The 24,229-nt window shown below is 39.0% G+C and overlaps 1 protein-coding gene across 1 annotated transcript; it reads right to left on the bottom strand.

Moving 5' to 3' along the window:
• Positions 1 to 14,289: 14,289 nt before the first annotated feature.
• On the bottom strand, positions 14,290 to 21,343 carry SPAM1 (sperm adhesion molecule 1; the record flags this gene model as incomplete). The annotated part of the gene is given in 4 exon segments (XM_079711844.1): positions 14,290 to 14,907; positions 19,595 to 19,684; positions 20,387 to 20,695; positions 20,699 to 21,343. Coding segments are annotated over 4 exon segments (1,662 nt in total).
• Positions 21,344 to 24,229: the final 2,886 nt, after the last annotated feature.

The following is a 24,229-nucleotide window of genomic DNA, read 5'->3' as shown; positions in this document are numbered from 1 at the left end:
AAGATTAAGAACAATAGCATGAAACTATAACTATCTTGAGGTCAGGGCCATTTTTCTAACCTGCCTTTCCTGCAGAACCTAAGAAAGTGACTGTATTTAATACCCAGTGATGTTGGTGATTGGTAGTCATGGTTTTCCCTAAAGGATATTGACCACAGGAAACAGAGTTGGCTGAATGAACATGTTTACCTATGGATTTTAACTTTAAAACTGACTGCAAATCTTTATTCCTTATCAAGAGAAGGAGGAAACCTTCTTTATTAAGTAACTTATTAATTGGAGAAGGAAGATCTAACTGGAAGGATATAAAAAGAAAATTTATTTCCTTTGGTTGATACCACAGATGGTGGGATAGAGTATGTTTCTTTACTTGTACTGTATTTCTATACTGGATTCAACAAAGTCAAAGCCTTTAACCATTAAAGTAAACTTCATTAGGGTATTGATATAGTTATTGACTGAATTATGTCCTTTCAAAATTCATATGTTGAAGTCCCACCCCCAGACCTCAGAATGTGACCTTCTTTGGAGACAAGGTTTTTACAGCAGTAATTAAGTTAAAATGAGGTCATGAGGGTGCACCCTAATCCAATATGATTGGTGTCATTCTAAGAAGAGGAAATGTGGACACAGACAGGGACAGATGGGAGACACAGAGAGAAGACAGCTGTCTACAAAGCGAAGAGGGAGGCCTGGAATAGATCCTTCCCTTATGGCACTCAGAAGAAACCAATCTTGGTTTCTTGGACTTCCAGCCTTCAGAACTGTAAGAAAAGAAGTTTCTATGTTTTTTTAATGTATAAATTTATTTATTTATTTGTTTGCTTATTTTTGGCTGCGTTGGGTCTTCGTTGCTGCACGCGGGCTTTCTTTAGTTTCAGCGAGCAGGGGCTACTCTTTGCTGTGGCGCGCGGGCTTCTCATTGTGGTGGCTTCCCTTGTTGCGGAGCACGGGCTCCAGGCACGCAGGCTTCAGTAGCTGTGGCACATGGGCTCAGCAGCTGTGGCTTGCAGGCTCCAGAGCACAGGCTCAGTAGTTGTGGTGCACGGGCTTAGTTGCTCCGCGGCATGTGGGATCTTCCCGGACCAGGACTCAAACCCGCGTCCCCTGCATTGGCAGGCGGATTCTTAACCACTGCACTACTAGGGAAGCCCAAGTTTCTATGGTTTAAGCCACCCAGTCTGTTGTACTTTGTTAAAGCAGCCCTAGCAAACCAATACAGATATACAGAATAAATCTCAGGGGGGCCCAGGCAAAGACAGAGGATCCAGGCTAGGGGACCCTGGAGGAACGCTAGGCTGGGGCACAGAAGCAGATAGGATTATTAATCCCTATGGCCACTGCCTAGGGGAAGGGGAAGCTCTTCGGACCTAACATAGAGGAGCAGCTCTGAAGTTCAAAGTTCTGAGTACCTTCATCATACATTAAATCTATTAGAGAATTTGATGCCTCTGATGTAGGAAGCGTGTGTCTATTCAGTTCCTTTTTTCACGCAGAGAAGTGTAAAATGTAAAAGCTCGATGTTAGACGTAGAGAAAGAGGAGGTACAGTAAGAGCAGACTGAAAATGAGGAAGGCTTTACCTCACTGGACTTGGCTGAACTGCTTCTTCCCAGTCTCCTGCACTGCGCATTTTCAGTTGCTTTGCTCTACCCTCATCCCATCACGGAGGAACATCGGTGCTCCCGGGTTCCTCTCCCTTTACACACTCTCCCATGGGGTAGTTTCACCCACTCTCGTGGTTTCAAATATCTAAATGGGCTTAGACTCCTGTTGTCCATCAGACTAGAGTTTGCATCCTGGCTCTCCCTTTATTTCCCAGCAGGTTCCTTTGGGAAGATTGCTCAGCTTCCCTAAGGTCGGCGTTTCTTCAGATAATGACAGTATTACTATCCCAGAGTCTTCTGGAGATTCTATGAGAAATTGCCCATAAGCTCTTAGCACAGGCTTGGCCCAGAGCACGTGTCCCATAAATGAGAGCTAAAATAGAAGTCGCAACAATACGACAAACAAGCATCTGACGTTTACTCTGAACCAGGTACTGATCCGAAAGCTTTATATACATCAACTCATTTAATTCTCACCACAGACGAGGAAACTAAGGCACAGAGAAGTTACGTAACTTGCCTAAGCTCAGGTGGTCTGGCTCCAGAGACCATCTTCTCTAACTGTTAGGCAGGCTGTATTTGACTATTATTGTTATTCATTGTTAATAACACTGCCCTACTCTCTCCCATGAACTTCTAAATCATATGGCTTAAAAAAAAAAAGCACTTTATGTATAAAGTAGATAACCAACAAGGACCTACTGTATAGCACAGGGAACTATACTCAATATTTTGTAATAAACTAAAAGGGAAAAGAATCTTTAAAAGAATATGTATATATATATATATATATATAACTGAATTACTGTGCTGTACTCCTCAAACTAATGAGATTGTAAATCAACTAAACTTCAATAAAAAGAAGTTTTGCTTCTTTTGCTGTCTGAGTACCGCAAGGGACCTCAGATATGACATACTCAAAAGAGGTCCCCAAATCTCCTTTCCTCCTGTGCCCCTTTCTCAGGAGTGGATGACACTGTGAGAAACCTGGGGTCACATTAGGTTCCTTGATTTCCCTTGACCCTCCCACCTCCAAGCAATCAATTATTTTTTAAATTTTATTATTATTATTTTGTATACAGCAGGTTCTTATTAGTTATCCATTTTATACATATTAGCGTATATCTGTCAATCCCAATCTCCCAGTTCATCCCAACCCCCCCCACCACTTTCCCCCCTTGGTGTCCATATGTTTGTTCTCTACATCCATGTCTCTACAAGCAATCAATTATTGATTTCTAATTCTATCCTCTCCTCTCCATCCCTAACACTTCCCTAGTTCAAAATGTCATCGTCTCTGCTCGAGATAATAGAGCCTTCTAACTGGTTTTCCTGCCTGCAGGCTCCAAGAGTCTTCAGATCTAAAACACAAATCTGACCATTTCAATCCTGCTTAAAGGATTAATTATGTGTTCATTAGCATAGCATCACACCAGAAGACCCCTCATATCTGACTCCTGTCTACCTTTCCAAGCTCAACTCCCACCTCCCACCAAGTTCTACTTCCCCCGGCACATCTGCAATCCCCAGGCTCACTCTCTCTCTCTGTCTCCCTCTCTCTCTTTCTCTCTCCCACACACACTCACACCATGCTGTTTTACAACTAGTATATTAGAGTCTACCTTTTAAAAAAATTATTTAGCTTATCTACTAAGAATACATAAAACAGTCACTCACAGGGAAGGTATGATCACTCACTTTCCCACCCACCATTTTCCTTCCTACAAAATTAACTTTCTTACTAGCAGGGGGGAAAAAAATCACTTTTAAGTCAGTTTTATCAGTAAGCAAAATTGTTTAAAGTCATCTTTCAAAGACATAGAACCTACAGAACAATCACAAACCAGCAATATTATTTGTATATTCTGTTTTTATCATCTTAATCCACATTTTCTATCTGAAAGAAAAACTGACTGATTTTCTTCTAGTGACATAAAAGGCTAGCATGTGACCAGTTATTTCTGTTTGCTGGAACCAAAAGTCTTCAAGGACATAGAGACTTATTGTTGAAGAAGCCCAGGGGATTGACACTGTTATCCTACTGCCACCTGCTGCTGAAAATGTGAAGCTTTCCATTTTGTTGTGAATGAGGCCGGGACAGGTCAATGTGATGCAAACTTCTAGTAGCCTATCTAAGCTTTCTTTCTTTGAATGTCAGTTTTTCCTTTACTGCATCCAAGCTACACTTTGAAAGTATATATAAAAAATTAAGTGCCCTGTGATTACCTGTGCCCTATGGTCAGAAAAATCTCAGCAGTTGGCAGACACACATGGTCAGATACTGTTGCAGAGTAAAAAGAAGGAATTGGAAGTGGTTCTAAATTCTACGTGCCGTGATGTTACTTCACCTCAGAACTTTATGGGAGGTCAGTGTTGTGTAATGGTGCAGTGCACAGGCCTGCAGTCAAACCACCCAGGTCTTCATTCCAGCTGTACCTATGGGACCTATTCTAAGGCTCAGTTTCCTCATCTGGAAGAAAAAATAAACAAACATTGTATATAAAGCACATAATTAGGTGCTGAATAATAATAATTGGAAGCTCTTCTTATTTTTGAAGGGTTGTAAAGTGGTGGACTGACAATTTCAGCCAGGCCAGTTCCCAGTCAGTTCCACAGGGACCAGACATCACTAAAATGATTAGTCCCTGAAGTCAACTCTCACCTTTCAAGGATTAAACTTTTCTACGGGATACAAAATGTGTATCTTTTTTCTTTTTGGCTGCGCAATTTTTGAAAACATTTGTATACTGCATATGACAGTCATAATGTTTTTTTTCCTACTTTATAAAATGATTAATCTAGAAATTTCTTCTACCCATGGTCTTTTATTAAAACTTATTACAGAAAAATAAAATCATTCAGAATCATTTATTCCCTAAAAAGTATATAACTGTATGTTAACGCAAACCCATCCTGTCCCTACAGGTGGAATCTAAGATTAGTAAGTTGCTCTGGGGGAAGTACTATATTTCAATAAAACTATATGTGCTACCTTCTACTCTGAAGTTTGTTATTAAATATGTGCTGTAATTAAATGATTGGAAATCAAATAAGTAAACAAAGTTGTATTAACACAATGTGTTGAAATTTTATGGGCTCTAATTACATATGTATCATCCCAGGCATCTGAAGGTATAAATTTTTTTCTGATAATATTTGTGCATCCGTGTGATAGCACATTGTACTAGAAATAGACATTTTCTGGTTTTCAGTCAAATTAAACATATTTACGCCTTTTAAGTAAAGAACAATTATAAATACATTTTACTTACCCTATTCCTCAAACTGAAAATTTTAAAACCGATTTTAGGTTTCAAATTTCAACTCTAAATCATCTATCAGAGGGAATACTCTGGAAAGTATATAAAGGCTTCAGATAAATGATGATCACTATCTGTCAAGTGCCTACCACTTTTATGACAAGCACTGTGCTGATTTCTGTTTATTTTCTCTAATCTTCTCAACAGCTGGCCTTCCAAGGTAAGGGAACAAACTCAGAGAATGTAAATATCTAGCCCAAGGTCAACAAGTTGCAGATGGCTAAACTGGGATTGGTTTGTTCTTTCCCTATAGCTTATGACCAAGGATTGGGCTTCCCATGAAAAACTATTAGAATTTTCTTTAAAGGATATCTCTTATAAAATAATTATTTGCCAAAATTTTATGAGGCTTTATGGCTGCATGAAAACAATGAGACTCAGTAGATAGATGAATTGGTAGCTCCTAGAGACTGATGTACTTTAAAAATATAACAGTGATAATCAAAGCTGAATGCCACGTTAAGAAATAAGAAGCAGGGCTTCCCTGGTGGCGCAGTGGTTGAGAGTCCACTGGCCGATGCAGGGCACGCGGGTTCGTGCCCCGGTCCGGGAAGATCCCACATGCCGCGGAGCGGCTAGGCCCGTGAGCCGCGTCCGGAGCCTGTCCTCCGCAACGGGAGAGGCCACAACGGTGAGAGGCCCGCGTATCGCAAAGAAAAGAAAAAGAAGAAATAAAATGTTCTTTTTAAACCTGGTCTTTGGTTTCCTGTTTCATATTATAACCTGTTGATATCTGAAATGGTATATCTTAATTTTCAGAAATGGCAACATCTCCTAAAAATAGACTTTGAGCATACATGAGAAACAAAACAAGGTTTACTCTTTAAAAAAAAAAAAGTCTTACCAAAAATAAAGAATACCCTTTAACAAACTATGAAAAAATATATTCTTTACTACGTAAGAACCAAGTTCTTAAACCAGGATGGCATTCTCACTTATGGATGAACAATACAGAATTTGATAATGCCCAGTGTTGGTAAGGAAAATTGGCCCTCCCATTCACTGTTAGTACAATCATTAATAGGAACCAACTTTTAGAAGAAAATTTTGCAATATCTCTCTAAGCTGAAATGTATATATCCTTTGTGTTAGCCATTCCATTTCATCCTGGCAAAAGCGTGCCAAGACATACATGTACACAGGTGCTAACTACAACACTTTTGATAGAGCTGGGAAAAAAATCTCCAGAAAATGAAATGTCCATCAATAAGAACTTTCTAAAAAAATTGTCATGTTGTGGTATAGTGGATACAATGTGGTCATTACAAAATGTCCTGATGTGGACAGACACCCAAAATATATTGTCACATGGGAGAGCACGCTATAGATGATTATGGACCATAGCCCAATTTTTGTTAAATATACTGTTAAATTAATTAAACAAGGAGGTTGTTAGACTAAGGTGGTTCTTAATGTACATAAGCAAACCAAAAATCTAAGCCTGTACGTGCCTCAGCATTACAACATCAAGACACTAAGGACAACCAGTCACAAACAGCCAACTCTAATCAATCAAATATTTCCTTTCTTTGCTTCCGCACTTTCTCTATGTAAGTCCCCTGATTCCTGTCGGCAGGGCGCCCCTAAACACTTCAAGGCTGGTGCTCTTGGATTCTCATTGATTTTGGCTCAAATAAACTCTTTAAATTGTTCATATGCCTCCATTTACCATTTAGCAACATACACACACATTCGCTTCCTTACTCCCTGGAAATTTCTCGAATTATATAAAGAAACTACAACCAGGAGTTATCTCTGGTAAGGGAAGAGGACTTTTAATTTTCCACTGTGTAATTTTGTATTATTTTACCATGAGCAGCAATAACTTTGAAAGAATAAAAAAGATTTTTAAACCAATATAAGATTATACATGTTTCCATTTTTTTAAAAAAAGATTATTAGAGCTTAAAAATGTAAAATAAGACTTTGAATCATCTTGGTTAGTTTTGCAGCTCTATCTCAATTCAAATATTAAACAAAGTTTAGACATAAAGAGACAAGTTCTGTAACAAACAAAACATGTTCCTTTTACCTCACAGGAAATACAAGGCCTCAAAGAGTTTGCTTTGTTAAAAAAATTTTTACTGGAGTATAGTTGCTTTACAATGTTGTGTTAGTTTCTGTTGTACAGCAAAGTGAATCCATTATACATATACATATATCCACTCTTTTTTAGATTTCCTTCTGATTTAGGTCACCACAGAGCACTGAGTAGAGTTCCCTGTGCTATACAGTAGGTTCTCATTAGTTATCTATCTATCATAGTATCAATAGTGTATATATGTCAATTTCAATCTCCAAATTCATCCTACCTCCCCTCCCCCCTTGGTATCCATAGGTTTGTTCTCTATGTCTGTCTCTATTTCTGCTTTGCAAATAAATTCATCTATACCATTTTTCTAGATTCCACATATAAACAATATTACGCAATATCTGTTTTTCTCTTTCTGACTGTATGACAGTCTCTAGGTCTATCCACATCTCTGTAAATGACACTGTTTTGTTCCTTTTTATGGCTGAGTAATATTCCATTGTATATATGGGCCACACCTTCTTTATCCATTCATCTGTTAGTGAACACTTAGGTTGCTTCCATGTCCTGGCTATGTGAATAAAGCTGCAATGAACACTGGGGTGCATGACTCTTTTTGAATTATGGTTTTCTCAGGGTATATGCCCAGTAGTGGGATTGCTGGGTCATATGGTAGTTCTATTATTATAAGGAACCTCCATACTGTTCTCCACTGTGGCCGTATCAATTTACATTCCCACCAACAGTGCAAGAGGGTTCCCTTTTCTCCACACCCTCTCCAGCATTTACTGTTTGTAGATTTTTTGATGATGGCCATTCGGACTGGTGTGAGGTGATACCTCACTGTAGTTTTGACTTGCATTTCTCTGATGATTAGTGATGTTGAGCAGCCTTTCATGTGTTTATTGGCCATCTGTATGTCTTCTTTGGAGTACTTTTAAAATCTTAGTGACTTTGTACCACAACCTGTAAGTATATAGCCCACTGTGGATTTGGCACATTCCAAAGCATGCCACCACTTTGTAGCTTCATCACTGTTGCTTCTTAAAGGAAGTCTGAGACAAGGGGAGGAGGAGGCAGTGACATTTGTTCAGGTGCCCGAGTAGGGCATTCAAGGACAACCACTATTGGCTTTCACAGGGAGTTGAAGGCTAATTGTGTCTGCATCAGATATTCTTTTCAAGCCTGTGCAAATTAGAGTCCTCAGTGGAATCACAGAAAGCAAAGGATTCTAGTTCTTTTTCCTTAGCGTTCTCTCCTTTCATTTTCTTCTCTCCCACCCACTATCCCCCACCTCCTTCCTTCCCTCTCTCTCAGATGGCAAGCAGAGGAGAAAAGAGAAATATCCAGGTTCTCAATTTTACTGATGGGTTTTGTTGATGGGTTTTCACATTCCAGTGATTAACCACTCCATATCAAATTTCAGTGTCATCAAAATGTCAGTATCTTTTGCAGGATGATTGTGTTGAAACAATCCTGGCAGTTTTGCATGTGAAACAGATCATGTGAGTCTTACTACTCTAAGCTGGGGTCACTGACAAGCAAGCTGCTGAGTCCTGAAATATCAATCCTAGACCCATGGCTGAGATTGCACTGTTTTTTCAAGTTCAAAGGAAACTGCCATTCACTAGGTATAGTAATTCAAGAAGTTCCCTCCAAAACGACCTCTCCATGAGAGATGCTCCTTTCAAAGTTAACTAGTCTAGAAAACACAATTTTTTTTTTCTTTTTTTTTTTTTGCGGTACGTGGGCCTCTCACTGTTGTGGCCTCTCCCGTTGCAGAGCACAGGCTCCAGACGTGCAGGCTCAGCGGCCATGGCTCATGGGGCCCAGCCGCTCCGGGATATGTGGGATCTTCCCAGACAGGGGCACAAACCCGTGTCCCCTGCATCGGCAGGCGGACTGTCAACCACTGCACCACCAAGGAAGTCCTGGAAAACACACTTTAAAATGGGCATATTTTTCATTTCAGCTAACAAGTAGACGTATGAACTTATTACAGAAGAACAAAGTATTAACATAGGGAAAAGCAGTTTTGCTTTTTCGTTTGTTCTGTGAGTCTTAATTTATAAAGGTGACTGAATGGCTACACAGAGGATCACAAGAGGAACACCAGATTTTGGACAGGATGCAGAAGCAGGAGCACGGGAGAACCTACGCCAGCCAGCACCCTTTATTGGCATTTCCCTGGGGAAGGCAAGGTAGGGGAGGGTGAACAGTTTGAGACTGGCTCATTTGAATAATTTCAGCAGGCTTTGAGCTGCAGGGAGGAAAACATTCTCTTTGACCCTCTTAGGGTCCTTAGTTGGGTCTGAAAATTAAACTGACAAAGGCAGATTAACAGAAGAAAAGCATACAAATTTATTTAATATAAGTTTTATGGGACACCAGAGCCTTCATTAAAAATATGAAGACCCAAAGAAAACAGTTCGACCTGTGTATTTTTATTCTAGGTTGGACGAAGAGGAACAGTAGGGGAGAAAGATGATGGGTTAAGGAATATGATGTAATTGTAGGGAACTGGGGAAACTTAGCAAGCCCTGTTGGTTTGATTCTTCTTGGCATCCCTTTGTCTTCAGAGAAAAGTCTGCTTCTTTCCTCCAGATCCACAGAGGACACCTTTCACATGAGGGTCCTATGGTCTGTTTCGGGGAAGAAGGGTGAGGTGGGGAGGGGGTTAAAGTGACCTTCCGGCTCCTGCCATTTTCTCAAAACTCCTTCAACTTAAAATATTCAATAACCAAGGTGCCGTATTTGGGGTAGTGTGTCCAGAACCCCATCAGGGCTATAGAGGCGTTCTCTAGTTGCCTGGGACCTGGCCCTGGGATGCTTAAGGCAGAGGAGTATTGCCTCCTGGTGTGTAGAGGCCAGATAGAGGAGGTAGGACTCTGGATTCGTTAGTTTCCATATCAAATAGCATGTCTTTTGTTATCTCTGAGAATCAGCTAACCCTGGAAGGGGCAGTCCCTCCCCACCAGAAAGGTGTTTTAAGATGTCAAAACATCCAAATATGCAGAGAATAAATGATTATGACTGTTATTATTAAACAGGAATTTAGGAGTAAAATCATTTTCAACATGTACCCAAAGAAACAGAGAAGAGTGGTGGGGAGCATTTCCAAAGTCAAAACTAATTTTAAATGAAGTGTTTTCAAAATCGATACCCTTCCAAGAAAGAAAAAAAATGGTAGCTAACCAACTGAATTAGAAATGTATCAAATTCACTTTCAGTCCATAGTAATTATATTCAGTAATCATTGCAACATTTTTTCAACTCTTTCTTGAGCACCTATTCTGTGCCAGGAATTGTGCTATGTCTAGGATCCCAAGCACGTGGTTGTGTGTTTTCTAAGGTTATCTGGAAGCAGGATGGGAAGAATACAGGCCAGAAATCGTTCTAACATTTCAGCGTGAAGTTACATGGCAAGTAAATACCCTCACAGTCCTCAAATATCTAGTCACACAACAGTAGTATGTGCCTAACTGTCTTCTTCTTCAATAGTAGGTTAGACACCTTCTAAAGATCAATTAATTTGCCAGCAACCAATTTATTAAAAAACTTGAGAAGTGAATTTTTTAAATTACTACTACATTACCAAATAAAGGTCAGCATTTTGGAAAGATTTCTCTTTTCGTGCCTTCTGCTTTTCATTTTGTCCTATATTATATATTCCTGTGGGCTGTCATTTTCCTGTTAGTCATTTTTGTGTTTGCATAATGTTTGCATAGATTAAGAATCCAACAGTTAATTTTCCTAAATGGATATATTTATCCGAAGTTCACTGCCAAGAGCTTTTTTTTAACACCACTTCTCATGTCTTCATTACTACTTAGCAAATGTCCTTAAATCATTTTTCAACATCTCTTAGTGAATGTCTGTTTACTTCCCACAATATTGAATATATCTATACAATAAATCCAATGGTCTATTTTATATCTATTCTCCATTCAAATTCACTTTCAAAAATAAAAGCATATATTCTCTCTACTAACTTTGGAACTGAGCCCTCTGCTGGGAGGGAGACAGGTTTTGTATGATACTTGAGAGTTTAGAGATGCCATCTGCATCTAACAAACTAATTTCATATCTTTTGAAACTAAATTACTCAATTCCTTTAGTACTCTGTTAGTTAGATGAACCTGTGTTCTTATAGCGCTTCAGTTTTTATACTTTATGTATATGCTGCATTTATGGACAGCTTCTGTTTACATGTCTAGCAGACCCATCAGTGTGCAAGTTCATGAAGAGCCGGATACTGTACTATTTTTTTTGTATTTCAGATACAAAAATACTTGATCTAAATGGAAACACAACTTTGCCCCTGCAAACCTAACCATATACAAAGTTGTGTATTACACAAAATATTCCTGCCAAGTCTCTTTTTCTATTTAGTAGCCTCTTTTCTTACAGGGTTCATGGCCAAGTCTGCCATGAGAGATGTCTACTGTTTTGACTTTCCATCCAACAACAGTAATACAGGCATCTCCCATACCCAGTAAAAACATATCCATCCCTTTCCCACACACATTTACTGTGTTATTTCTAAGGCTAACTCCTTCCATGTATTATATGAGTCAATCCTCTCAAGAACCCTAAAAGATATATATTATCGCCATTTTATTAGAATAGAAGCTGAGCCAAGTTACCTTTCTCAGGCTCGTATAGCTAGTAAATGTTGGAAGTTGCCCTTATAACTGTCCAACTCCAAAATCCACGCCTTGTCCAATGCACCTTGCTGTCTCCATTCTTCCTAACTATCAATCACCTGACAGACATTTATGTATACTAAGGAAACTAGTCCATATGTAGCATCCTTCCCAGATCATTACCAAATTGTCTCATTTTGTGGCTTACTTATGAAAACACGGCTTTGACAGTAGAATCATAATTGGAGCAGAAAATGAAGGGCAGAACTAAGGAAAAGCGTAGCATTAGTTTGAGAGGATCCAAGTGGTCATGACAACTCCCACACTTAAAATTCTTTAGTGGCTCCCCATTGGCTTTTATTTGTTCAGCAAATATTTAATGGGCACCTACTAAGTCTCAGATGCTATTCATTACACTGTGGATAGAGCAGCAAGAAAAACAGACCAGGGGCTTCCCTGGTGGCGCAGTGGTTGAGAGTCCGCCTGCCGATGCAGGGGACACGGGTTCATGCCCTGGTCTGGGAGGATTCCACGTGCTGTGGAGCGGCTGGGCCCATGAGCCATGGCCGCTGAGCCTGCGCATCCAGAGCCTGTGCTCCACAACGGGAGAGGCCACAGCAGTGAGAGGCCTGCGTACCGCAAAAAAAAAAAAAAAAAAAAAGAAAAAGAAAAACAGACCAAACACCTGTCCTTATGATGTTTACATTATAAGAAGGTGATGGGAAGTAAAAATAGAGAAATATATCATGCTGTGATATATGTGCATGGGAAAAAAAATGGAGCAGGTCAACAAGCTTAAGAGCATCTTCCTTGTAAAGTCCAAACGTCTTAGTATGGTTTACAAAAGGCTTCAGTACATCATTTGGCCATCACCTACTGAATACCATTCTAAAACCACACTCAGTGCTGTGTCCGACCGAAGTTCCTTTTGTCTCGTGTCTCCATGTGAGCTAACTGCTATTCAGCCTTCAAGGCAATAGACACATCATCTCTTTCATGACATCTTTGAAATCCTTCTCTGACACCCTCAGACTCTTGTTTGTATGCCAGAGCATGCTGAACTATATTATAGCACTTCTCACACATTGTGTTGTAAGTTTCCACTTTCGATGTCTGTCTTCTTCAAACATGCAACAAACTCACTAATGGCAAGAAGCATGCTACTTCACCTTGAATCTGTGACACTTCATATTGAGCCTGGCAAAGAATAAACACTCAATAAATGCTATATGAAGGATGTGAATGCTTAGATAAAATAAGGATTTTTAGGTACACAAGGTTGTCAAATTTGACAATCAAGAATGAAAAGAATATTAGAATTTTCACATATGAATTCTGAAGACATATTAAACCATGTACAAAAGTTGATGGGCTAATCGCTTTTTAAAGGTTACCTTTTTTTTTTTTCTTGCGGTACTCGGGCCTCTCACCGCTGTGGCCTCTCCCGTTGCTGAGCACAGGCTCTGGATGCGCAGGCCCAGCGGCCATGGCTCACGGGCCCAGCCGCTCCACGGCATGTGGGATCCTCCTGGACCGGGGCACGAACCCGTGTCCCCTGCATCGGCAGGCGGACTCCCAACCACTGCACCACCAGGGAAGCCCTAAAGGCTACCTTTTTATAAAACACAACTTGAACAAATTATCAAGATGAAATAGCTAAAAACCATAGTTACAGGCTTGAGACAGACTAGTACGCTTAGAATATTACATTTTAAAAGATATTGCATTTAATATTTTCTTGACACTTTTATTACATATTAAAAACGACTTATAAAGACATTCATTTACAATAAATTGGCATTATTCAAATCTTCACTTTTATCAGAAGGACACTAGGCCTCTAAGCATTATAGGTCTTACAATCAGTCTTTGGTAGAACCAAGAATATAATAGGTACCTCTTAGTATATACACATTCACAGTTTGTGAAATATCTGCTATACACATGGCAATTAGAAAATACAAAATTGGATATCATCTTACAAAGCAAATTCTATGCTATCTTATTTATCAAGTGTTTACTTTGAATTTCAAAACTAAAATGTAGTATCAATGGATCTAGTAATAACACTGCCCTCACTATGATTTTGAAAATTAAAGGCATTGGTCACAATTCCTTGTTTATCAGTCAATAATAATTCCAAGGTCAATTTGATCATGAAAAAGCAATCTTTGCTCAAAAAATTAAAATACTATCTTGGCCATGAGTATTGATTCACATTTCAAATATAAAACTTTAAATATATAGGTATCATCACTTGCCTAAAAAAAATAAGCTAGCGAAACTATTAAATATAAAAATGTAAGGGACTTCCCTGGTGGCGCAGTCGTTGGGAGTCTGCCTGCCAATGCACGGGACACGGGTTCGAGCCCTGGCCCAGGAAGATCCCACGTGGCGCAGCGCAACTGGGCCCGTGCGCCACAACTACTGAAGCCTGTGTGCCACAACTACTGAAGCCCACGTGCCTAGAGCCCGTGCTCCGCAACAAGAGAAGCCACTGCAATAAGAAGCCCGCGCACCACAATGAAGAGGAGCCCCCGCTCGCCGCAACTAGAGAAAGCCCGCGCGCAGCAACGAAGACCCAACACAGCCAAAAAATAATTAATTAATTTAAAAATAAAATGTAAAAAATATAAAAACACAAAGAATGTAGACAGGAAGCCTAATAAGCACTGAATTTGTACTTTAATAGGTTGTTTCATTTTTCTTGTTTTGAATATGTAACTGACTGGAAGTGTTTTTCCAGTTAACACTATGACAGCCCCCTTGGGTGTTGTTGGAGAGGGCTTCCACCGAACACGTGACTTTGAGGCACCCACGGAGATCTTTCCCAGGAACACATGGAGACACTGTGACCGTTGGTGTGGAGAATAAGATATTGCTGAAAGTGGTAGAAGATATCTCTTTCCAGCTAGAAGAATGATTCCTGGGTTCTAAGTTTAGAAAGCCATCTACGCAAACATCTTCAGCAATACATACATTAATAGTATGAATGTTTTTTATATCAACTCTCTTCTTACAGCGGATGTTGGCATAACAACTGCAGTAAAATTTTTTGGAAAATTGTTGCAGGTCTTTGAGTGTGGGTTTCCCATGTACTGTGTATTTTCCACCTTTCCCAGTTTGAATAGCAAAATTCTTTGGGTTCAGGTGAAGATAGTTGCTAGAATTCCAGTATTTCTTTGTACACACTCCTTGCTCTTGGCAAAGTGCTTGGCTACACATTTTGGCTGCTAAGGTGATGTTGATTATGTAAGGATTCAGTGTAGTCTTCATGTAATTGCCTAGGTTCATGCAAGATTTCTGTAAAATTATATGAAGATCAGATTATTAACATCCAAGTTGGTTCATATGTGAATTAATTCACTACATTAAGCAATTTCTTCCTTTTTTTTTTTTTTTTTTTGGCGGTACGCGGGCCTCTCACTGTTGTGGCCTCTCCCGTTGCAGAGCACAGGCTCCGGACGCGCAGGTCCAGCGGCCATGGCTCACGGGCCCAGCCGCTCCGCGGCACGTGGGATCCTCCCGGACTGGGGCACGAACCCACGCTCTCTGCATCGGCAGGCGGATTCCCAACCACTGCACCACCAGGGAAGCCCTAAGCAATTTCTAAGGAAGCACACACACACAAAAAAAACCCAGAGCCAGTAAGAGCAGGAAATGTTTTATCTTTTTTTACTTGAACAAGCAAGACTATTCCAACAGTTTTTTGTAACATTTGTAAGTTTCACATGCCATTTCATGTCACTAAATAATTGACCAGTTGAGGCTTAGTATACCCTAGCCTCAGTCTTCCTCAATAATTCATAAACTAATGGGGGTGGAAGGGGCAGTATGGTACAGTGTGGGTGGAGGGATTAGAGCTTGGGCTCTGGAGTCCATCTGTCCGGATTGGAGTCACCGTTCCATTAATGGCTCGCTGTGTGAGCTTGGGAATCTCTTAAGCATTCTAAGTCTTAGTTTCCTATCTGGGTGACCTTGGACAAATTAATTCATCTGGCAGTGTTTCAGCTTCATCATCATCCAATAAGGGTAATTATAGCACCTACTTCATAGGGTTGTTGTGAAGATGAAAAGATAGAAAGTACATAAAAGGGCTAACACAGGGCCCCATAGCATTGGTTAGCCCTCAATGTATAAATTATATAAAGTACAAATAAATGTAATAAGTATCACATTTGTCAGACAAGTTTAGGCATTGGGAAGAGTGGTTTCTAAATTGCTAGCTCAAAACAACTAAACAGGTTCAAACGAGTATATATTAAATGTTATGTATAATTCAAGTATGGGCGAATTATGACAGCTCTTTTACAGATATACTTATTTGGCAGAGTATGAGTGGTGAGTAACTAAAATGATTCATCTTGAAACGGATACTTTCTAAAACTGGGACTCTGTCCTCTTCAGAACGTAGAAGGTAGTTGCTTGCATTCATGATCAGCAATCCCATGGAGTGAGCTGGCTGAGCTAGTCCTTCAGTAAAAGATCAAAGGAAGTGGTGGGCGGGTGGGCAGGCAAGTTGAGGAATCTCACAGCTTCCACTTGGACCTACTTCCTGTTGCCTTCCTTGAGGTGGTGCCATCGGCGGTAAGCAGAACAAGGGCCTTCCAAGGATGTCCATACCCCAGTCCCACGGAACCTGTGACTGTGTTACTTTTCATGGCAAAAGGGACTTTCCAGATATGATTAAGGGTATGGATCTGGACACGGGGAGGTTATCCTGAATTATCTGGATGGGCTCAATCACAAGTCCTTAAAAAGGTAGCTTGGATTTTTAAAATGAGCTGGAAGAAGGAAGACAAATTCAAAGGTAAGGGAGACTCAACCCGGCATTGCTGGCTTTGAAGATAGAGGAGAAGGCCAAAAGGGAAAGAATGCGGTGACCTCTTGAAGCTGGAAATCGCCTTAGCCACAGCCAGTCAGAAAATAGAGATCTTGATGCTATAAACACAAGGAAATGAATTCTGCCAACAACCCAAATGAGCAAATGAGGGTCTTTCTGTAGAAAGGAATGCAACCCTGCTGACATCTTGATTTTACAACATTAAGATCCATATTGAACTTCTGAACTACCGAACTGTAAGATAATAATTTGCTGCTGTTTAAACCACTGTTTGTTGTAATTTTTATGGTACCAATAGAAAACCTCTTCTTAACCCTCCAATAGCTTTACATGGTGTTTATTATACAATTCAACTTCTCTCAACTTGTATACAGCCTCATGGGGTGTAACCTCTCCTTGCTCTTGTACAACTCTCCCTTACCCACTCGGCCTTAGATATACTAATTGTTTCACAGGGGTGGCAGGTTCATTTCAAACGGCACTTACTGTTCCCTCTGCCCAGAATGCTCTTTCCTCTCATTTTTAACATGGTTGACTCCATCTTTTTATTCAGATCACAGCTTTAATTAGACAAGACCCTTCTCAGACACCTTTCCAGTCTACTTTCTTACAGCTCTCTATTTTTAACTTTCTGCATAGAATTTATCACATCGAATATTTTTATTGTCTTATATTGTTTCTATCCCTCCAACTTTAACATAAGCTTCATGAAGGCAGGGACTATGTCAATATTTTTCAACACAGTATCACCGGTGCCAGGGATATATGAGAATTTATACCAAGATCAGATGACATTGGAATTGTCTACAGAGACAAGAACTAGGCAGGAAGAGGAGTAAAGGGATGAGAATGTTTTGAGCAGCATGAGCCTCTACAAGATGCAGTCTTTGGAAGGATCTAAAACTGTTTCTCTAAGAGATAAAGCCTAGTTTATAGCATTTGTCAATACCCATGGTGTAAATACTCCTACCATGGCCAATTTTAAGCTACCAACCTGGCATCCCTGAGTGCAGAATTGGGGATCAATTACCCCACCATTATGGTAGTATGGTGTGAAGTAGCACCCCATTACACAATACCATTTCCACTTAGATACAATAGGTGTAAATAACCTCAAAAGTATGGATAATAGTAAAATAAAGTAAATAATTGATAGATTTTGAGTATTTGTTATCAATATTTTCTGTTTTTAACATACTTAATTTTATTCTGAGCTTTATCATTTAATTTTTAATAATGGCTGTGTTCAACAGTTCACAAAATTTCTGAATATTTAACAATCAGGTCTCATGAGCTGGGACCAGTAGAAGCTGGCTCTGTCACGCCATTGGATCTAATAAGATGGAATGGAAGGAAATGGTTTGCCTACATTTGGTAACAATTGTTTTAAATCAATTCAGTCATCGCAAGTAAACCTGCAATTACCATTGTCTCGAGTTGTCAGTGAATCAGGAAACACAAGTAATCCATGACTCTATTGATTTCAAATGACACAGAAAAAAAAGGGAATAATGACAGAATTAACATTCAAAATGATCATAAACTAGGAAAGGTAGCAGAAATATATAGAACAGAATCCACAGGGAACAATTTCAAGGCAGTGTCATTAAGTAGAAAATCATCACATTAAAGTTGAAGGACTGTCCCTGTATGAATAATACTGAAGGTGATTTGAGAGTCATGGTAGAAGTACATGAATCTAAGATTAAAGTGCAATTTAAAAAAATGTGACAAGTAATATGCCATGCCATCCTACTAATTGGAGAATGCCTGATTCATTCCTCATCAGAGTAAGGGTAGAGTTCTCAATTCTGAAAATTTAAAAAAAAGGAAATAGTATGGGGAATTTAAAAATTGTTCTATCGTAGAATTAACAGGATCCTTGAGAAAGGAGTTTGTAGGTTTGAGAAAACAACTAATAAAAACTAGGAATACTCTTAGGAGAATTATAATTCTTAAATAATTTTCTGATGTATAGAAGATTTTGCAAAAAGGACATATACCTTTCCCTGAACATATATTTTTTATTAGTTCTCTTTACTGTTGATCAAACCAGAGACAACAGAATCTACCAAATAGGTAGGAGGGCTCAGATTACCTTAAAAGAATTTCACAAAGTTAAGTACCTTTAAAAATGAAGGAAAAATATGGCTAGTCTATCTGAAGGACAAGATGTCAAAAGATCTGTTCTTAGAGTATAAAGTCTTAGAGTATAAAGTTCTCTGTAGGTCCTAGGATAAGACACCTGGGCCAAGAGCTTCATTAGACATTCTCCATGGCACCTACGTCACTAATATTTCCACATCCATCAGAGAAGGAAAAGTTCAGCTCCAACTCAGCAGTGTCCATGTGACAGTTTTACTCATGCTTTGAGTCAAGAAGATTGAAGAGGTGAAGGATAAAGACCTCATATGGAGAATTAAAAAAGGATGAAAATAAAGGAAGAGAGGAAAGGTTTAGGTCATGATAGTGAAAGGCTTTTTGAACTGAAGAAAATGCATTAGCAGAAAATGAAAACAGAACAAAACCAACATTTTTCCTAACAAAACAAGTTTTACTTAAAATTTTACTTAAAATAGACACTATTAAATATAACCCGTGGAAAATAAAGAAGGATTCCTTTTCCTCTCCCTTAAGGAAACTCTGAACAATTTAGTAATATTTTCAAAAAGTAACTAAATCCCAACTGCCCACACCCTGCCCCCAGTTGTTGGCCCCCATGGTAAACTGTCATTAAATGACTAAATAAAAAAAAGTGCTTAATAAACAGTAATTGGGTGAATGGAAGAATGAGTGAATACATATTGACTAGTTGAGCTCTTTTGAGAAGTGACACGGCACGGTATAGTAGAAAACAACACCAAACACCACATAAGGAAACCAAGGTTGTAGTCCTGTTTTTGCTACTTCTTAGCCACACAGCCTAGGGAATTTCAATTAATCTCACCAAATTTCTGTTTCCTCACTGGAAAACAGTCTTACAACACAACCACACGAATGAAAGATAGTTTGACTTGGCCACTATCAATTGAGCACCTACTACTTTGGGCCAAACATAGTGCTTATTTTATTATTCAATCCCACAACAATCCTCAAAAACATTAAAAGTAGAAATGATTTCATCTATTTCCTATCAATTCAACTTACCCTAGTTAGACTTAAATTGAGACTTCCCCACATTGTAATTCCAGAGGCACCTAGAGCAACGCTCTCACCAATTGTATTCACAAGGTCACCCTGGCAAATGTGTAGAAAGAGTTAACAGGGAGGAATAAAATGAAAGTGTTATACATAAGATAATAACACCAAAGCCAAGAATGCTGACCCAACGATAATTATTTAAATATTTCACCACTATTTATTTCTATCTTTTATGCCACCACTGCCCTACTATAAGAAAAATACAGATTTTCTGCTATTATTTTAATTACTTCTATTGACAAGAGATCAGGCCCATAAAAGAAAAAATGAAAGGAACTGAGATAATACACTGTCTATACTACCCAGTTCTCCATGACTGCTAAGATATTATATGATTACGTTAAAAATGAAACATGTTCGGGGCTTCCCTGGTGGCGGAGTGGTTGAGAGTTCGCCTGCCGATGCAGGGGACACGGGTTCGTGCCCCGGTCCGGGAAGATCCCACATGCCGCAGAGCGGCTGGGCCCGTGAGCCGTGGCCGCTGAGCCTGCGCGTCCGGAGCCTGTGCTCCGCAACGGGAGAGGCCACAACAGTGAGAGGCCCGCGTACCGGGAAAAAAAAAAAAAAAAAAGAAACATGTTCTTATTTTACATTCATATAATGATGCAGAACTACCTGGGTGCATATTCCTAAAGGTTATTAAAAGCTAAATTTCACTCCCTTCAAAAATTATGTTCAGTCCCACTAACCACCATTTGTGAACAATATTCCATAGCCTTCTTACCTTGATTTTCTTACCTGAGGAAGGAATTGCAAAGACACATCAGTAAAAACTGGACGGGCATACACAAAAACTGGAAGTGGGCTTTTAGCATTGGCTACTTTAGACATCCGAATGGCTTCCTGGACACGATTACGGACAAAGAGGGCAGCTTGTGGAGAAGATTTTAACTTGCTATTCAAATAAATGGATGGGAAAAGGGCAGTGCTTTCCTTCCACAACCAGTCGAGTGCATCGTTTCTTCTTTTCTCTATATCCCCGCAACTTCCGTTGTAACTAGGTTGGTTATAATTATGATTGTAACAGTCAGGAAAAAGATAATAACCTCATAAGCGATTTGGCCAAAGTAATTTTCCCAATTTTAAAGTCTGCTGCATGAAACTCTTCGCTGCCTTTTCAAATTCCACTTTCGCTATCTTGGCAGCCTCTGGGAAAGTAAGTTGTATATCTTGTTGCAGAACCAACTCAATAGACTGATCCCTGTAAGCGTCTTTAGGTTTCCGGTTTCTAGCCCAGGTAGGCCTCCAGTTTTCCCAGTCAATGACAGCCAAGCCCACGTTGTCGATTGGCATGTAATAGGAAATGTCTTTTTTAGCTTTGTCCAAATGCTTTTTAAAGGATCCCATCTGGGGGATTCCTCCATACACACTTCTGCCTGTTCTTTCATCTATGTGAGGATAGTAGCCAAGTCTATCAGCATAAAATAATGTAATGAATTTTCCTGTTGTACCTTTTTGGGGGTTTCCTACTAAAGCGAAGAGGCTCAGATCTGGAGGCATGTCAAATCTTCTAGCACAACAGTCAGTTAGGGCATTCCAGGTCCAAAGGAAAGACATATTTGCAATAAGAGGGGGTGCTCTGAAATCCAGAGTCAAACAACATGGAACCAGAAGGAAGGTGAACACTGCCTGGGGTGCTCCACTGGACCCAGCAAAGCTCCCAAAGGAGATATGTTGAAGCCTTAGTACTCCCATCACAAAGAGGAATGACTATGAAAAGCACTTATTTCTTCTACACACTTTGCTTTATCTAATATTTGATGCAAGCACAGGAGAGTGGAATGAAGCCACTTTGATGGATAAAGAGGTATAATGATGATTTACATTTAAATATTCTTCTTCATGTTTTAGGAATGTTTTGCAAGTTGCTTCATCTATAACTGGGGAAAAAAAGAAATGTAGAATATATTGTTACACTACATTTCTGTAACAGAGATTATAAGCTTTACCAAGTTCTCAACTTTAAGTGCAGGAAGTCTAATTCAGTGCTTGAAGATGGAGGACTCTTGTGTTTGAATTAATAAAATTATTTTCTCTTATGTATGATACAAATCCTATAATAGCTGACATTTGTCTCATCTTTCCAAATCACTATTGAACCTGCAGAGAAGTAAATGCAGCTAGTTTTCCTTGTGCCTTCCAACTTGTGCAGAACGCTGTACCAAGCAATGCCTTAGCAAAAGACTGTTAAATAAAAATAAATTCCAAGTTGAACTTCTCAAGTTCGTTATTTCATGAAAGACCACTTTTTAGTGGTCTGCCCAAAAGTGAAAAAACCTCTCATAGAATTGTGACGTTTCAACTTTTTGTTTCTTTTTTAAGGGAGGCAGGTACAGGAGGAAGCAAAAGTCACTTGTGCCAGGGGTAATAAGTCAAAAGTTTGCTTGAAACTATTGAATCAAACAAAATCTCCTATTGAGGGGTCAGCTGAAGTGCTATTTATAACAGTGCTCTATAATATCTCAAAGTAATGTACACCCATGTTTAAAGTTAATAGGATATTTTATGACTTTATATCTCTCACTAAAAGGATTGGTTCTGGCCTAGCTTAATAAAAGCAATATATGTACTTTATTCTTTTATAATCTTTGATAATTGAGATTGTATTGTCATTCTGATGGTCACAGTGTGAAGTGTTATGGCGCATTTTGTGGTACAATAAAAATAGTCTGAGACAAGGATAAGAAATTAAGCTATGTATTTTTTTTTTTTGGATGTGGACCATTTTTAAGATCTTTATTGAATTCATTACAATAATGTTTCTGTTTTATGTTTTGGTTTTTTGGCCAGGAGGCATGTGGGATCCTAGCTCCCCAACCATGGATCGAACCCGCACCCCCTGCATTGGAAGGCAAAGTTTTAACCACTGGATTGCCAGTGATTAATTGCCAGTGATTAATAGGTGAATGAATGAATTAGGAAGATGATACAGAAAGTCTTCTCTGATGAGGTGACTAAATAGTAGAAGCTTGATACTTAAAAATCAAAACGTAAGGAAAATTGCTAATTAAGTTTTGCTACATCCAGTTGATAGACTGTTATGTGGCCTTAAAATTATTTAAATTATATTTATGAAGACTATGAAATAACATGAAAACTACTTATGATGTATGGTTAAGTGAAAAACACAAGATGCAAAAATATGTGTATATTATTATTTACAACCATGTTTTTAAAAAGTCTTTAGAAGAAAGGCCAGAAAGAAATACACCAAGAGTTACCAGTACATATTACAGAGATTATTGGTGATTTCCATTATTTTTTTCTATTTACAAATATTCTATAGTGTATTTATATCATCTTTGATATAAAAATAAAATAATGAAAAATTTTAAAAAGTTAACCTACGTAATGCTACCTGTATTTTATGGTATTATAAAAAAATTTTTGTTTTGTTTGTATTTTACATTTAGAAATTAGACCTTCACAATGTCAGTAACATCTGACAAGCAGGGACCCAGAGTTGAAAAGGGCACACCTGTATTGCAAATGTTTCACAGAAAGACAAAAGAGGCAGAGGAGGAGGTTGAATCAACTCTCATGCCTTCTGTAATAGCATCATACCTGTCTTGAGTTTACCTTCTAAGTAGATCATCTCCAGGAGAAGGAAATCCTGTCAGTTGAAACAGTGGCTCTCAAGAGAGCACATGCATAAGTGATTGTACATAGAACATAATATCAGAAAGAGGAAATTGCCCAAGACTGTTTTATCCTAAGTGTCTCCATTACTTTGGTGATCAAGAGAAGATAATTGAAAATTAGCAACATGTATTAATAGCTGAAGTATGCATGGGATGTGTTATCCCATTTATTCCTCAGACTAATTCACTGAGGTAGGAATTAACAAATTTCACTTGAGAAAATGGGGAATATGAATATCTTGCCCAGAGTCACACAACCAGATGGATAGTAAAACAATGATTCAAATCAGATTCAAACTGACTCTAAAACCACTACTCAAAACTCATATGTGGGGACCAAAATAGCAAATATTTCTTGGTAGGACTCCTTCCCAATAACATCTCTGGGTCCCTTAAATATCATTTATTTAAAAAAATTTTAGTAATGACTTTTGCTTGCTAAAGACACCAACTGCATTTTTATTAACATGGCTCCAGTTTCTAGATCCAGAGCAATGTCAACCTAGGCAAGCATGAGTACTATCCTGAAGCCTTTTGCTGTATTTAGATCACCAGCCTCTGTGAGGGAGGGACTCACGGTGGGTGAGAGAGGCGCCATATTGGAATAGATGTCTTTGCAGTGACTACAGCTCCCCTTGCCTCAGTTCCTGCGCCCTTCTGTTAAGTCACATCAGTGACTGGTTCTGCACTCATCGAGCCCAGGCAGGGAGAAGAAGCCTGAAGAAGACGTTTGAAACTAAGGCTGGAACAGGAATTCTGCATTTGGTCCCCTTTGGTGGACCAGGTGACCAGGTCACACCCTGAGGTGACCCCATGTGTTAAATCAGATAACTGCATAGGAATCTGTCCTTAAGTAAGTTGCTAGCTGGAAAACCAGTCTTTGAAATCAATAATTTAATATTTATATGTATACTTTTATATATCTATGTTCATATGAAGA

The sequence above is a fragment of the Hyperoodon ampullatus genome, assembly GCF_949752795.1.
Source record: "Hyperoodon ampullatus genome assembly, chromosome: 9".
In the NCBI taxonomy this organism is placed as follows: Eukaryota; Metazoa; Chordata; class Mammalia; order Artiodactyla; family Ziphiidae; genus Hyperoodon; species Hyperoodon ampullatus.
Note: the sequence above shows the minus strand (reverse complement) of the source record. Positions and strands in the feature narration are given on the sequence as shown.